The 15,905-nt window shown below is 35.9% G+C and overlaps 1 protein-coding gene across 1 annotated transcript; it reads right to left on the reverse strand.

Annotated features, from left to right (window-relative positions):
- Positions 1-491: 491 nt before the first annotated feature.
- On the reverse strand, positions 492-15,894 carry LOC121234287 (dynein light chain 2, cytoplasmic). The gene is made up of 4 exons (XM_041130173.1): positions 15,876-15,894; positions 3,181-3,436; positions 2,941-3,046; positions 492-855 (listed from the first exon to the last, which is right to left on the reverse strand). Exons 2-4 carry the CDS (start codon positions 3,355-3,357, stop codon positions 773-775), a joined length of 366 nt encoding a protein of 121 aa, XP_040986107.1. The 5' UTR covers positions 3,358-3,436; positions 15,876-15,894; the 3' UTR covers positions 492-772.
- Positions 15,895-15,905: the final 11 nt, after the last annotated feature.

Raw genomic sequence — 15,905 nt, forward strand, 5'->3', positions numbered from 1 at the left:
ACTTCCATTTCAGAAACGAATCATATAAACTTTACACTTGCTCTCTCCTGTTGGTGTTGGGTCACATATTCACTTTACTTCATCAAGGACTCACGTTTGAAGACTTTCAAGACAAACTTTTTTCCAGTTGCACGGGCATTTTATTGTCAATTTCCTAAAGCATTCTTCTGATTAAAGATTGAATAGCCATCCATTGTAGCATCCCCCGGTTGCCATGCAATCTGAAACCATGTATTATTTACACGATATTGAAAAAGATCCAGGCACAACTATAAGCTTCAATATCCAGTGTATCTGGGAATACCAAAGCCATCCACACAATATTGACATTCTGATAAACAAGCTAACTAACAATGCTATAGTCTGGAATGCGGCCGAGAAGTTTTCATCCAGATATCCTACTAGGTTGCCCTCACTGTTCTTGATATTCCTAGTCCTATAAGCTACTTTTTCCACTACAATTTGCAGCAAAGATGGAAGAAGTCGGCACATTCATCCAACCTCAATATTAACTTCAAATTGGACGAGAACAGATCACATAGATATGCACTGAGCCCCAATGTGCTAATCAAGTTTTAGATAAAGCAACCGGGACTCATTTAGCTTCCCAGAAACATCTAATTGCCCTCGAGTCAAGAACGATCGGGTATCTAAAGTTCGAAGCCAATTCAAGTGTTACAAGATATACATGGTAAACACGTACAGGTTCTAATTATAGTGCCTTAATCCCAAATTTTGTGATTGTTGACGTTACCATCTTCGTCAACATCAATTAGCCAGATTTGAATAGCAACACAGCCTTCTGATCCAAATAGAAATAAACGAAGTGGTTTGTTTCATGAGTCACATATGAACCTGCACATGAAACAAGTAATTAAATGTGTCAACAAGATTTTTTTTATAAGTAGTTCCAGGTTTACCAAACATTCAACACTAAGAAACGATAAAAATGGGAACAAGAAAATGTGAATTTTTCTATTTATTCAAAGAATGAATAGATGCAATTATATTTGTATCATAGTTTATATAGGCCAAGCAACAATTTATGGGGTTCTTTTTGGAAGTCCACAAATGTCTGGAGCTGGAAGGTCAACGTCACTCAGGAAAGCAAACCAAAGAATTTGCCTGTAATATACACATCAACAGATGAACATCGAAAATTATACTTATATTAAAAAAAAAAAATGAAAATTAAGGGCCATTGCTATTTTAGTAGTTGTCAGCCAAGACTTCAAATGGAAGCAGATATCAAGCAACTGTCCGTGCCTGAATCCAGAGGTTTGTACTGAACCTACAGAATTGCACATTGAGGAATGCTGAAAACTTACAAGCATAATGCCCCCCACACACCTAAAGGAAACCTGCGAAGCAGGCAAGCTAAAAGGAAACATATTGCTTGTGGTTTCAACTTTCAAAATGTCATAGCAAAAAGATGAGCAATGATAGACAAAATTGTTTCCAACTGTTATCTAGAAGACAGAGTAATCCAACTAACCAAAACACCAATTCACATTTGACAGTTAAATATCACTTTCAACCACATCTTATAATGGTCAGTCAACATATGACATTCAAAGAATTTAAATGAGTGTCCATGTAAATGCAAGTTCTGGAACAAACCCCAAGGGCAGGCCCAAGTGGTGAAGGCCTTAGTCTTGGGATATCACTTCCTTCAAGGTCCAAGGTTCAACACCTCATGGGTGCAAACAATCATTTGGGGCCACACCTCCTGGTGAAAAGTCAACGATTTAACCAGTTCCGTATAGAGAAACTTCCGAGGGTTCGGTGCACGGGACTGGGGTTTACTTTGCAGGGATGGGTCCGAAAGGCCCTGCCTTGGAGAGGTTCCCCGACATAATAATAATAAAAAAGTGTTCTGGAACAAGTCATTTCAAACTATAGTATTCAAGGAATGGCCTGGCCCGGATGTTTTATTAGCTTAGATACTCACTAACAGAACTTGTTATATCACTCTTTATCATGCCTTAACACAATGCGCTGCATATGCAGAACTCTAAAATCTGTACCGGAGTAGTATTAAAAAAATAATATACTTAGACACAGGCAAACATAATACAAGAAAACCACAGCATGATGTGATGCTTGTTGCATGGGTAGTGTATCACAACTCCTATATGGGCTTGAACTACAAGTTTGTATACTTTTTTTTTATAAGTACAAGTTTGTATACTTAACATGCTATTGATCAACTATCTCACAACCCCAAGCATTAGTTAGTTTCAAGTAATGCAATTACCTTATTTCTCCCTTCCTTTACGATTAATTCAACCAAAAACCATCAAGAAAAGCCTCTCCACATCTAGTATCTTTCAATCAAAATCAATATATAAGATATTCGTATCATCGAACAGAAAAGGGAAAATCGTGGCTTCATGAACTGCATCAAGATCAGAACTTGCTTTCCTTGCTTTCCGCCACTCTTAAGACACTAATAACGTTCATTAATTGCAAGGTCCAGCCAATAAGTGGGATTTAAGGCTTAAGAATGAGCTCAATCAGAGACCAAATGCATTTAGAGATTTTAATGTGGTTTGTCATTAAACTAAGTATCAAGCATATTTTTTCAAATCAAGTCTAATACTATCAGCTAGGTGTCACCCATCAACTTCGGTGCTGCTTCCAAGTTTTCATTAAAAACGCAAGCAAAGTAAATAAACAAGAACGTAATATGGCTAGATTCAACCACATTTCAAGCATGTAATCGATACCTTGAGAGTAAAGATCTATTCTCAAATCGAACAGCAAATATTACCCAATGACCGGTACAAACAAGAAGCCCAAAACGATTCCATATACATATCATCAAATTTAAAACTAAACCACAATAAAACCCAGAAAAACACCTATAAAAAAAATCCCAGAAGAAAACAAAAACCAAGAAACCGAAAGTGAGCAATAATGAAGGGGAAGGGAGATTACCAAAGTTACGACCAACGATGCAGTGCCAGGTGGAGCCGTGTCGCTTGTCAAATTCCTTCTTTATGTGCTCTGCAACGTCCTTCTCAACACCGTGCTTCTCAAATGCCTAACAGTTCCCATTCCCACATATCAGACAAGAATTTCAAAAACTGAAGAAGAAAATCACAAATTTATAAATGTAAAAGATTTCTTTCAAAAAGAAAAAAAGAAAAAGTTTTTGAGTATCGGAGAGAAGCTGACGGCGATGGCAGTGTCTACGGCCTCCTTTTGCATGTCGGGGAGCATGTCGGCGCTCTTGATAATGACGCGCTTTCCGGAAGGAGGAGTCGCCGCCGCCAACGAGGGCTTACGGTCTTCTGAGATCGAAGGTTTCACAGTAAGACCAGAAGGGATGCTCCTCTTCGCGTCCTCATTCATTTTCCCTCTTGCTTCCACGCTCTCGCACTGCCTCTCACGCTCCGTGACCCAGTTAACAACAAAACAGCTCTCTCTCTCTGTCTCTGCTCGGTCGGTCCGAGAGAGCGTAATTCACTGTGCTGTGGGCAGTGATATTTTCGATCTTAAATGTGGGTGAGAACGTGAGTTCGAATTTCCTCCGTAAAATAAAGGGCAGAGTCTATTATTTTTATTATGAGTAAGGTTAGCGAGTAGTCATTCTAACAGTATATATTTTGTATTTATTATATAATTATTTTTAATTTTTAATTTTTTTATTTTAAATTTAAAAAATATTTGATCTAAATGATACTATATTATATATATAAAATAATGACTTTTAACAGTAATTTTTATCTATATTTATTCTTTTATTATTTGTTTTTGGAGACCTAAAGTATTGAAGAAATGATTCTTTGCAAGGGGATGCCCACAAACGGCGTCCTCTCTCGTCTCTCCGTTTGTCCTTCTTGTTTATTTTTAAATTATATAAAATAATTTAATAGACTGATGTAATAAAAATAATTTTTCAATCTGGTACATCATCAAGCTACATAAATTTATGAAATTATTTTTATATAATTTGGCTAGAGTATTTTTCTAAAATAAAAATATCCATAAATAAAGAAAATATCTAGTATATTTATCAGTAATTAGAGACTGGCAGCTAACTTGTTCTCAACTCTTAAAAAAATGAAATAACGTGAAGCATCAGTTTTGTCTAATCGTTTGCTACAGGTGCATGAGACCTGTCTTCAAACTAAACCAATTTATTATTAAACTACAAGAAGCTCCCATTCTACAATCATGTTGTTGACTCCAAAATATTATTACCATTCTGGTTATCAAATTGCTTAGGTAGTTTCCTTTATTGCTGAAAAAGCACATAGGTTTCCAGTTACTCACATAAGTATCATCCTGCATGATTCTGGCTCTTTTCAATTATAAATACAAAATCCACGATATACAACCAGTATCAATTCCCTGTCTAAGTACACCATTTTAGCCGCAGTGCGCCCGGGGGGGGGGGAGGGTGGGTGGTTGGGCTGAAGCTTGAAGCATCTTTTTCCTTGTTTATTTTCTCAGGGTCTAAAATTTTTCAAATCCCAATGCTTCTTTTAAGACCCGTTTGGATAATGAGATGAATTGAAATGATTAATGAGATGAGATGTACCTCTTATCCAAGCTTAAGCTGGATACCAGTAGGTAAATTGATTTTGCATGCCTTGCTAAGCTGGATGAGATTGTATAGTTTTAAAGCTGTTTGCAATACCTGAGACAAGTACGTAATTCTTCCTTGAGTCAATTTTCTGTGGCCTGAATCAAGAATAATGTGTATCATGACCAGCACTCGTAATTCCTTCTTATTCTATTACTCTGTCTTGAAGTACATGTATCCATGTCTCTGTTGCTTTCCCCAACTCAGTACCAGCAGTATTCAACAGAATCAACACCACTTCAATATTCTTGATAACATTATAGCATAGCATTTGCTTTTCTCTTCTTCAAGAGGTATAGAGCCAGTATCCTCACTGAGGATTCCTCAGTTTGACCAAAGACACCCGATCTGACATTGAAGAATAGAAACCAGGAAGAAACCCAAACAAGCCCCATGAAGAATCAGAAACTCCAATTTCCCGATGTGGCTGAAGAAGTAGAATCCAAGAGACCCAAGATATAAGATAATCTAGAGGCTCTTAATTAACCTAGTTTGGGTGTAAAGATATTTTCAGGTATTCTAAGATATCTATCTCATTATTATTTATTGTTTTTGTGATAACCGGGCTTTACGCCCAGCCCCTTTGCAGTCAGGATGAAGCCCAGCCCACGAGCAGCTTGTGATGGACGGACGGCGTCGTTTTGGGGGAGGGATTAATTCCCTTTCTGCCGTGTACTGTTTTTCTTCTTCTTCCGCAATCTACATTTCGATCAGGCCATTTCGTGATTCTCTCCCTTCCCGTGCAACTGCTTCCCACGCCCCACGATTTCTATTGCCGATTCCGCGCATGAAGAGCCTTCCTCACCACATTTACAAACCACTCGGACTCTCTCTTGCGTGGACTGGTGTTTCATCCTTAGCCGACATAACTGTCTCCGTGGGTCTCGAATTTTCTGGTTCTTCGAAGGTGAGCCATTATTTTTTCTCTTCCATTCTATGCTTTCTTCTCGGGCTTTTCCATCTGGTTGTGATTTTTGCTTCGTGGGATTTTGGCACTTTACAGTAGACGGTGGGCACCAAGTCTGGGCGCTGGGTTGCCTCTGTTTTGTAGTTATTTTCGGTAATTTTTCCGCCACCCATTAAATCCTTAGTTCTCGTAATTCTTGCTTGCCGTTATACATTCCATAATCATTTTATTTCCTTCCTTCGGTTTGTTTATCGCACACACACACGCTGCTTGGTTGGGCCGTGCATCACACTTAGTCATAGATTTCACTCTGTGCAGACCTTTGGCATTTTCAGTAAAGGAATATTTGACATTTATTTTTGAGTTGATGTTTTATGTGTTGGACTGCGGTAGAGTGTGTTGGAATTCTGAGTGTGAGGAGTATAATTTGGATGAATTGTGAAACTGTTTTGGATATCATTTGAGACTATTTAGTGTAAAAGGATGGGTGTTTTGAGCTAGTTGTATTGAATTTTTATGCAAGTCTTGAATTATTGAATGACTAGAATATTGATGCTTACACTGAAATTACTTTATTCGGAGGTTGGAAGTGAAGTTTGGTTTGGGTTATGTTTTAATTATTGGAGTTGCGGTTGTTGGTTTTTGGAAATAATTATGATTGGTTTGGTGTTATAGAAGGTGGTGGCTGTTTTGGGTTTTAAATGCGAATGGTTTGAAGAGAGAGTTGTTCAGGTTTAAATTGTTAGATAGTTATAGAGCTGTGAAGAGACTGTTTTGATTTATTACCCAATATATAGCAGCCTACTAGATTGGTTATTAATTGATAGATATATGTTTCTTTTGTTTAGGTGGTGTTACTATTAGAGTTCCGGCTCAAGGTGTTGATAGTACGAAGAAGTCAGGTAAGCGGGGTTTATATACTAGTTTTGTATAAAATAAATAAAAGGAGGTTGACTTTGAGAATAAATGTGTTTATTTTCTTTTGAAAGAGACGATTTGAAAACAATCTCAGATGTTTATTCTGCATATGCATAAATTCTATATAAGAGAAAGTGTTTTTCTGTCATGACTAGTGTAGACATGAGCTAGTTTTGTGTACTTTATTTCTGGACTATGTAATAGAGTGAATAAGGAATTCTAAAAGTTTTGTTATGAACAAATGAGGATACTTTGTTTATATTTATCTCGAACATGTGAAATGATCTGAAGCTTTTAGTGATTTGTTTTGATATGATGTGTTATCTGAAAGTCTTGGCATGGAGTTCCGATTCTGTATATGTGTGTAACTGGATTTTCGATGAAATCCGTTCTGTTTCTGTTAAGGCCCAGCCACGGGTATAATGGTGGTTTATAACCCTACCACGGGGTGAAACATGGACTATGGCCCAGCCACGGGTATAATGGTGGTTTATAACCCTACCACGGGGGTTAAACATGGTATTGTCCCGATGTGATGCTAAGAGATAATTTAATTATAATATTTCAGTTTGGAAATGCCAACGGATGTTCTTTTTGGAATAAGTTTATTTTTCTGAAAATTTCGCTCTAATGTTTTTGTACAAGTTTTTTTTTTTTGCATTCTGAAAGTAAATGTTTTGTTCGGCTTATTAAATGTTATAAATGCTCATGTTTACATGCTAGTATATACTCTCTGCTTGCTGAGTTGTTGATAACTCACCCCCTTATCTCCATAATATTTCAGATGACATTGATAGTTCAGCTGAAGATCAGTATTAGAGTCTATGGAGAAGATTAGCATTGATTTGTTATTGGGTATCTCATGATATTAGTGTTGGTGTTGGAGGTTAATTATCTTTCTTAAGTTTACTTCAATGGATTTAGACGGTTTATGGAGACTATGTTAATGTTTTATTATTTCTAATTGTTATTTGAGACATGAAGAAGAGTTGATTTTATTTGGGTTGTTGGACTGAATATTGGATAAATGAGTTTATTTGATTTATTTAATTGAAGTATTTACGTTCGATTTGAGGTTTGAAAAATGGATATATTCTTGAATTTGGAAGTACTCTAGCCTTGTTAGAGCTGATTATCAGGTTTTATGAGTTAACTCTCCGGACCCTTGGGGTCGGGTTGTTACAGTTTTATTATTACTTTTTACATACTTTTTACTATTATTTAATATTCTATCATTATTTTTTATTTCTATTCACAAAATACTTCAAAATACCTCACTACCTAATCGCAACAGACGCTTACCTTCCCCAAAAAATCCAAAGCGAGGCAGCAGAAAATCAAAGATATAAACGGCACTTGATGGGTCCATTAAGACAAGCCCATGAACTTCTTTGAGCTTTGCCTGTATACAGCAAACCCATTATAACAACAAACATGGTTTGAATTCAAAAGGGGGAAAACAAAATCACTATTTAAGAAGGGAAGTATGAAAAGGAATAAAACCAGCAGATAAAGAGAAAGGTACTGGGTTCTTGAAAGAGACTTTCCCAGGCCGCAAGGTATCTCAGTTTGCTGGCTGAAACAGGCTTGGCTAGATGACTCTTGAAAAGAAAATGAGCAATATCTCTTAATTACTTTTCTTTCATAATAAGATCAATGATGCCACTAGTTGCTGCAATACGAACTGTATCTTCTCTTCTAAACATGGCACACATGACCAGAATTGTGTAATTCTAAATCATTGATACAAGTAGAAAAAACAGTTTATTCGTTAAGAGGATTAAAAATTATATTGCCATTAAATATTTGGTTCCAAGGAGTTATATCCCATTGGGTAGGCACAACACCGATGACTTCTAATTTTGACTGGATTTCTGTAGTGACACTATGTGGTATGCTCTGCTCAGGCTTCACAGAGAGGATGCAAAATTTGCATTGTTCAATAATCTGAAGCATGTCTGTGCTACGTTTGGATGGTGAGGTAATCTCAGATGATCTGTAAATAGTCGTGAAAAGTGGTAAAAAATTAATGATACAATATTAAATAGTAGTGAATAGTAATAAAAAGTAGTGAAAAATAATGATAATATATTGAATAGTCAGATCACTCCACTATCCAAACACAGCCTAATCAACCAACATAATAATAGACTGAAGTAAAATTTTGCGAGCTGTACCAACCTCATTTTCTTCCCATATCATGGACCTGAAAGAGAGTTTTCAGCATATGAATATCAAGGCCTGAATGCTCAACCGACCATTGGAAATCCACAGCTCCTTTACTGCCTCCCTCTTCTGCCAACTCTAGCAACGCGAACGCAAACTTCAAAATGCTAGGCACCATATGCTCTCTTCCATAGGTGCTCTCATTGAACTAAAATTCAGCAGAAGGGTACAGAATTGATGGTTAAATCATCTTATAATAATGTACATAAATGTATAGGTACAATTCTGACCAGATAATAGATATGAGGGAAAATGAGATTACAGCTCCTCTAATTTGGCAAACTCTAGATATTCTTCCATTGAATCATCTGAAAGCCACCTATAGTCACTGTAATACACAGAAGCATTCACAAACAAGTTACTGAGATATAATAAGAAACAGAAACGTACATGCCATGAACTGTATGATATAATTGAAATAATATGGTGCACAACGATTGAGCTTTTTGTGAATGTCTACTATCCAAAGCATAACTCATTTTTAAATCCTACTACATAAAGCTCATGTTGAAAAATATTCTGAAACACTTTGTAAACTAGAATATATGCAAAATAATAAGAACAAATTAGAAAGAGAGAACTTGGTGTTGAGGCACGTTGTGATGGACGATTTCCTTAGAGTAGATTCCGCCGCCTCTAAATTTGAACATGCACTAGGCTTTTTGACAGTTTACTCCCAAGATACAACATCGGTTACCGTTAATTTCCTTGTCGGTGTACACAAAAGGAGATCCTCGAACCCGATATAAAATAGCCAAAGCCCAAAGAAATAAAGACAAGAAGGAGGAAGTGTTTCTCTAATTTTTGTAGAGAATTTTGAGTCAATGAATTTGTGGGTGGGGTTTTCTATTTATAGAGAATGAAAGAGCACTTATGAAAAGTCACAACTAGAATGAAATGATACTCGTGAAAAGTCATAATTTATTTAAATGAAATGGTACTTGTGAAAAGTCACAACTTATATAAATGAAAATGGTATTTGTGAAAGTCACAATTAAAATGAAGGAGCATCTTTTGAGCAGTCACAACTTCTCAAATATTAAAAAATATTGAAATGGTTTCTAATTCACCAAAGGACACAACCCTTTGTTTGGTTGGGAATCGGTTAAGGCTCCTATTCCTAAGAGGCATATGTAATCTCAAGTTACCAAGACACATTTTCATTTTCATTTAAATCTAGACAACCGAACCGATACATTGAACAATGGTAATGATTCACATTATTTTTTTTTTTTACTTTACATCAAATATTTTAATCATTTCTAAATTTAAAAACCAACAATCCCCCACCTGATTAAAATATTTTAAAGGACAAAGTAGAATAAAATTTTCTTTGGACTAAGTACTATGCATCAATAGAGGTAGCTTGCGGCTTTGAACGTCTACCTAATGTTAGTGTGTTTCCATCTGAAAGATTCATGGTGAACCAAGTCTTGAACTAGAATCTTTTAACTCAGGCTTATCCACACTACACATAGTACGACATATATCAGGTTCTTTTCAAGGTGGTGCATAATGGTCGTGCACTGTATCTTAGATTCATGAGCGCTCTAGGGAATAGCCCAATTACCCTAGACTGTGGCCCCACAGTCACACTCACATAGGTGAGTCCTCTAAGGGTACCTACAATTCAATACCTTGTCTTAGTCTTCAACTCATTCAAAGCATTTCGTTTTTCCTTTGCCATTGCATTTGTAGTACTCACACACTAGAGATTGATTTATAATAATATTTTAATAGTGCTATCCAGTCACTCAAATAATTTGTTCTTCTCATTGAACCTTCTTCTTAGGATCTTCAGTCAGGAAGGTTGGATTGCCACTACCGGGGACCTAATTAATGGACTTCAATCCCATCCCCCTTGATGTACGCATAACTTTCGACTTTGTCAATCCTTTCGTCAAAGGATCTGCTAGGTTGTCTTCTGATTTTACATATTCCAAAGTCACGTATCCATTCTTTATCATGTATCTTATTGTAGAATGTCTTATACTCAAATGTCTCCTCTTATAATTAAAGCGTTTATTATTACAAACACTTATCATAACTTGATTGTCACATAGAACAGAAATGGCTGGCATTAATTTTTTAACTAGTAGAATTTCTGATAATAAATTCTTAAGCCACTCTACCTCATGTTCTGTAGTATCCAAGGCTATTAATTCAGCCTCCATAGTAGATTGTAAAATCACAGTTTGCTTGGAAGATTTCCAAGCCATAGCTGCTTCACCGAGAGTGAAAATATATCTACTCATTCCCTTACGATCTACTGTCAGTTATCTAACTATCATCACTGTATGCTTCTAATATAGTGGGATACCCAGAATAATGGATACCATATGTCATGGTTCCTCTTAAATATTTAAGAATTCTGTCTAATGCCTTCCAATGAGAATCATTAGGCCTACTAGTATATCTGCTAAGTCTACTCACATCATATGAAATATCAGGTCTAGTAGAATTAGCAATATACAGTAACGTACCAATAATTTGAGAATATCTTAGTTGTGACACAGTATCTCCAAGGTTTTTACTTAAATGCAAACAAGGATAAAGAGGAATATTGACAGGTTTGCATTCGAATTTCTCAAACTTTTTAAGAATCTTTTCAATATAATGAGATTGATTTATGCTAATACTATCACAAGATCTCATTAATTTAATACCAAGAATTACCTGTGCCTCTCCCATGTCTTTCGTGTCAAAATTCTTTGATAAAAAACTTTTAACATCAAGAATAATATCTATATTAGTACCAAAGATGATAATATCATCAACGTAAAGATATAGCATTACGCATGCACCACCAACTATTTTAGTGTATAAACACTTATCAGATTCATTTATCTTGAAATCATAAGATAAAAGTATTTCATCAAACTTTTGGTGCCATTGTTTAGTGGCTTGCTTTAAACCATAGAGAGATTTAATAAGTTTACAAATTTTCCTTTCTTGTCTTGGAACCACAAATCCCTCTGGTTGATCCATATATATCTCTTCTTCTAGATTGCCATTAAGAAATGCGGTCTTTACGTCCATTTGGTGGATCTCAAGTTTATGGATCGGTGCTAGAGCAATTAGAATACGAATTGTAGTTATTATAGTAACAGGAGAATACGTATCAAAATAATCGATACTTTCTTTGTATAAAGCCCTTTGCAACCGGCCTAACTTTAAATTTATCAATAGTACCATTAAGTCTCAATTTCTTTTTAAAAATCTACTTACATCCAATGGTTTTACATCCAGGAGGAAGATCACATAAGTTCCAAGTGCCATTAGTCTAAAGAGATTCCACTTTATTATTTACTGCTTCTTTCCAGAAAATAGAATCAATGGAAAACATGGCATCCTTGAAAGTCAACGGGTCTTCCTCCATAGAATAAGTATAAAAATCATGTCCAAAATCTTTTTCCTTTCTAACTTTTTTTTCTCTTCTAAGTTTATTTTCCAATCCAGATGCACTATCAGGATTAGATATAATGATAGGTTGACTACTGGTGGAAGGAAAACTTACTATAGGTTAAGATCTTTCTAACTTATTTTTGAAAGGAAATAGATCTTCAAAGAATGTTACATCCCTAGACTCAATGATGGTGTTGGGATCAATACCTTAGACTTCTGATTTGATAATAAAAAAACCTATATGCATAACTATGTCTAGCATACCCAATGAATACTGCATCTACTATGTTAGGACCTAATTTCTTTTTCTTAATTTTTGGAATATTAACCTTTGCAAGACAACCCCAAACTCTAAAGAAATTCTACCCTTTCAAAGTTCATATGGTGTCTTATTAGATTTCTAAAATGGTACTCTATTCAAGATAAAACAAGATGCAAGTATTGCTTCTCCCCACCATTGCTCAGGTAGACTGGAACTAGAGAGCTTGCATTTGATTATATTTACCAAGGTTCTATTTTTTCTTTTAGAAACACCATTGGATTGATGAAAATATGGAGTGATTTCCTCATCTATAATATCATTATCCTCACAGTATTAAACCAATTGATTAGAGGAGTATTTACCTCCTCTATCAAACATGAAAATTTTAATATCTCTCTCCAATTGGTTTTCAATCTCAATTTTATAGACAACAAATTTACTAAATGATTCATCTTTTATTTTCATCAAATAAACATAACAAAATTTAGACATATCATTTATAAAAGTAATGAAGTATTTATTACTACCTTTAGAGGAGACACCATTTAAATAACAACCATCACTATGAATTAATTCAAGTAGCGATGAATTTCTTATAACAGATTTAAATGGCTTTTTAGCTAAGCTGTTTTGATTGAACACATACTAAACAATTTTCATCCAAATCAATAGGAACTTTATAAATAATCTCTAAATCCATCATTCTTTTAACATTATGATAATTAACATGGCCTAATCTAGTATGCCATGTTGAAGAGAAACATGTAGAAAATACAAATTTATTATTAAAATCAAATTTTTCTTCTACATTATTTTAAATATTTATTACAAATAAATCACCATTCACATAATCTTTCCCCACAAATGACTCATATTTAGTTACAATAACTTTATTTGATTAAAATAATAATGTGTAGCCTGCCCCACTAAGTAAAGACCCACTAATTAGGTTTCTTCTCGCATCTGGTACGTAAAATACTTTTTCTAAAGGAAGAGTATTTCCAGATGTTAATTTGAGTACAATTTTTCCTACTCCAAATATTTATGCAGAAGTGGAGTTACCCATCATCACTTTCATGCCGATTGTATCCTGATATGTTGAAATTTTTTTATGGTTAGAAGTGACATGTACATTGGCTTCTGTGTTTGCTATCCAATTAGTAGCACTACAAACCAAATAAACTTGGGGACTTATAGTTACATACCGTTCATCGGTTCCGGAAAGCACCATATGAGCTTGTGGGTTAGCCGATTTTGGTTGTTCATTGTCTTGATTTTTCCTCTTCTTATAGCGATAATTTTTGACCAAGTGATCCGGTTTGATACAGTTAAAACAAATGGGTCTCTTATCATTTTTGTTGATATAAGACTTTGGTTTCAAATTATTCCCATAATTAGTTTTACGCTTATTGAATTTGAACTTCTGATGTAATATGTTCTTATGTGTTTTATGACCTTCTACAATATTTGCTTTAGACTGAAAGTCAGAAACCAATGGTAGGATGGAATCATTTTCCAAGTGTTGTTCTTGGATCCTAATGGCAGAGATCAAGGTTTCTATAATCATATGTTTAGTCTTATGTTTAAGAGATAGGACAAAATTCTTCCATGAATGAGATAACTTGTCTATTGTACAAGAAACTTGGAGACGCTCGGTAATACTCATTCCTCGTTGGCCCCAATTCATAGTAAAGGATAGTTAACTCATGAGCTTGCTTTACGACAGATTTGAAATTATCCATCTCGAAACCAAGAAATTGGCTTACGGTGTACTTATCCATTCCGGCATCTTGTACACCATATTTCTTATCAAGAGCATTCTAAATATCTTTAGCAGATTTAATGTGTAGGTAAATATAAAAAAGTGTATCACTTAAATGATTTATAATCCTACATCTACACAAATTATCTTTTTCTGTATATGTTTGCAATTCAATAGTACGTGCAGGCTCATGTAAATCATCAGAAGGAGGATAATTTTCAATAACAAAATATAATCCAAGCATTGTAAGAATAATTTTCATCTTTTCTTACTAACGCTTAAAATTGACTCCTCTAAATTTCTCAGGTGCAATAGGTTCATTCGAAGTCATGGTGGTAACCAATCAATTAAAACACACATCTAGTTTAACAAAGAGAATCTACTCTAAGATTGTTGAAAAATATTCTGAAACATTTTGTAAACTAGAGTATATGCAAAATAACAATAACAAATTAGAAAGAGAGAACCCGGTCTTGAGGCACGTTGTGATTGATGCTTTTCTTATAGTAGATTTTGCCGCCTCCAAATTTAAACATGCACTAGGCTTCTTGACAATCTACACCCAAGATACAACAACGTCGGTTCCTGTTAATCTCCCTGTCGGTACACATAAAAGAATATCCTCGAACCCAATATAAAATAGCCAAAGCCCAAAGAAAGAAAGACAAAAAGAATGAGGATGTGTTTCTCTAATTTTTGTAGATAATTTTGAGTCAATGAATTTGTGGGTGGAGTTTCCTATTTATAGAGAATGAAAGGGCACTTGTAAAAAGTCACAACTTGTAACACCCAGGCCCAACATGAAACTCATGTTCAATTTTTTTTTTTTTTGGAGGAAAAGCCTAGCGAGTATTTTTTTGAAAATAAGTTATAGGCCCAATAGTATTTATAATATATTCGACCTATGAGAAGTATTACGGACAAACCAAAGAGATTTTTGGAATGATCTAACCAACCCAATTTTTTATTTTTGAAATGGGCCCAGATGCCCAAGCCCGTGGGAACCTAGGATCCGACTCCATGCGATACACGTCTCCACGCTCATGCACTAATTCACGTCTCTCCCTTTTGTTTCTCTAGGGTTTTTTTTATCAGTTTTTGTTTCTATATTTATGCGCCTTAAACACGTCCTGGACGCTTCTCTTCCTCCTAAACACAAGACCTCCATGACAAAACAACAACCTCTGCCCTCCTAAACCAGGAAGTACGTGCATTGCCATAGAGATAGTAGCGTTGCGTTGCATGCCCCTCCCACTGCCCAATTTCAGTGCCCGTCCTCACCATCGCATGAAGCCCAGCAGCCAGTTTTCCTAGCGTCAACCACGGGACCACCATGGAATAGCTGCTGCCACCAGCATTCCCCAATCAACAACAACCCGGGCACACCTCCTCCTTGACTCCACAACCCAGCCGTGGAGTGTGCACCCTTACATAAACTGTAAGCCAGACCATCATGAACCACCCCCATTGCCAAAGCTCATTCACAACCAACCCACAATTGCTGGCCAGCCACCGTATCCAGCCTTGTAACCACCGTGCAAGGAAGCCACCAAGTCACCTACAGTCACAAGGTGAACCTCTGTTTTTCACAACTAAAAACAGAGCAATCCACATACAACAACTCCTCCACACCGGTTGCCTCAGCCTCAAGCAACATCACTGCCTAGCCATCGAGCTCACCACTGTCGACCTCCACCTAGCCTTTTGGTCTGCCGCGCGCCACCTCAGGCTCATGGTGAGCTTCATTCTCTCTCACGCCGCCTCTCTCTCTTTTTCTTCGTGAAGTTTTTCTCTCACTCATCTCTCTCTCTCTCTCAGTGCCCCATTACCG

The sequence above is a fragment of the Juglans microcarpa x Juglans regia genome, chromosome 1D, assembly GCF_004785595.1.
Source record: "Juglans microcarpa x Juglans regia isolate MS1-56 chromosome 1D, Jm3101_v1.0, whole genome shotgun sequence".
NCBI lineage: Eukaryota > Viridiplantae > Streptophyta > Magnoliopsida > Fagales > Juglandaceae > Juglans > Juglans microcarpa x Juglans regia.

Excerpts from the sequence above, each read along its gene's own strand:
- LOC121234287 (XM_041130173.1), bottom strand. The coding sequence starts at position 3,357 with ATGAATGAGGACGCGAAGAGGAGCATCCCTTCTGGTCTTACTGTGAAA. Across the intron at positions 3,047-3,180 it reads CCGTAGACACTGCCATCGCC|GCATTTGAGAAGCACGGTGT; the intron begins GTCAGCTTCTCT and ends GGGAACTGTTAG. Across the intron at positions 856-2,940 it reads CATCGTTGGTCGTAACTTTG|GTTCATATGTGACTCATGAA; the intron begins GTAATCTCCCTT and ends TTTCATGTGCAG.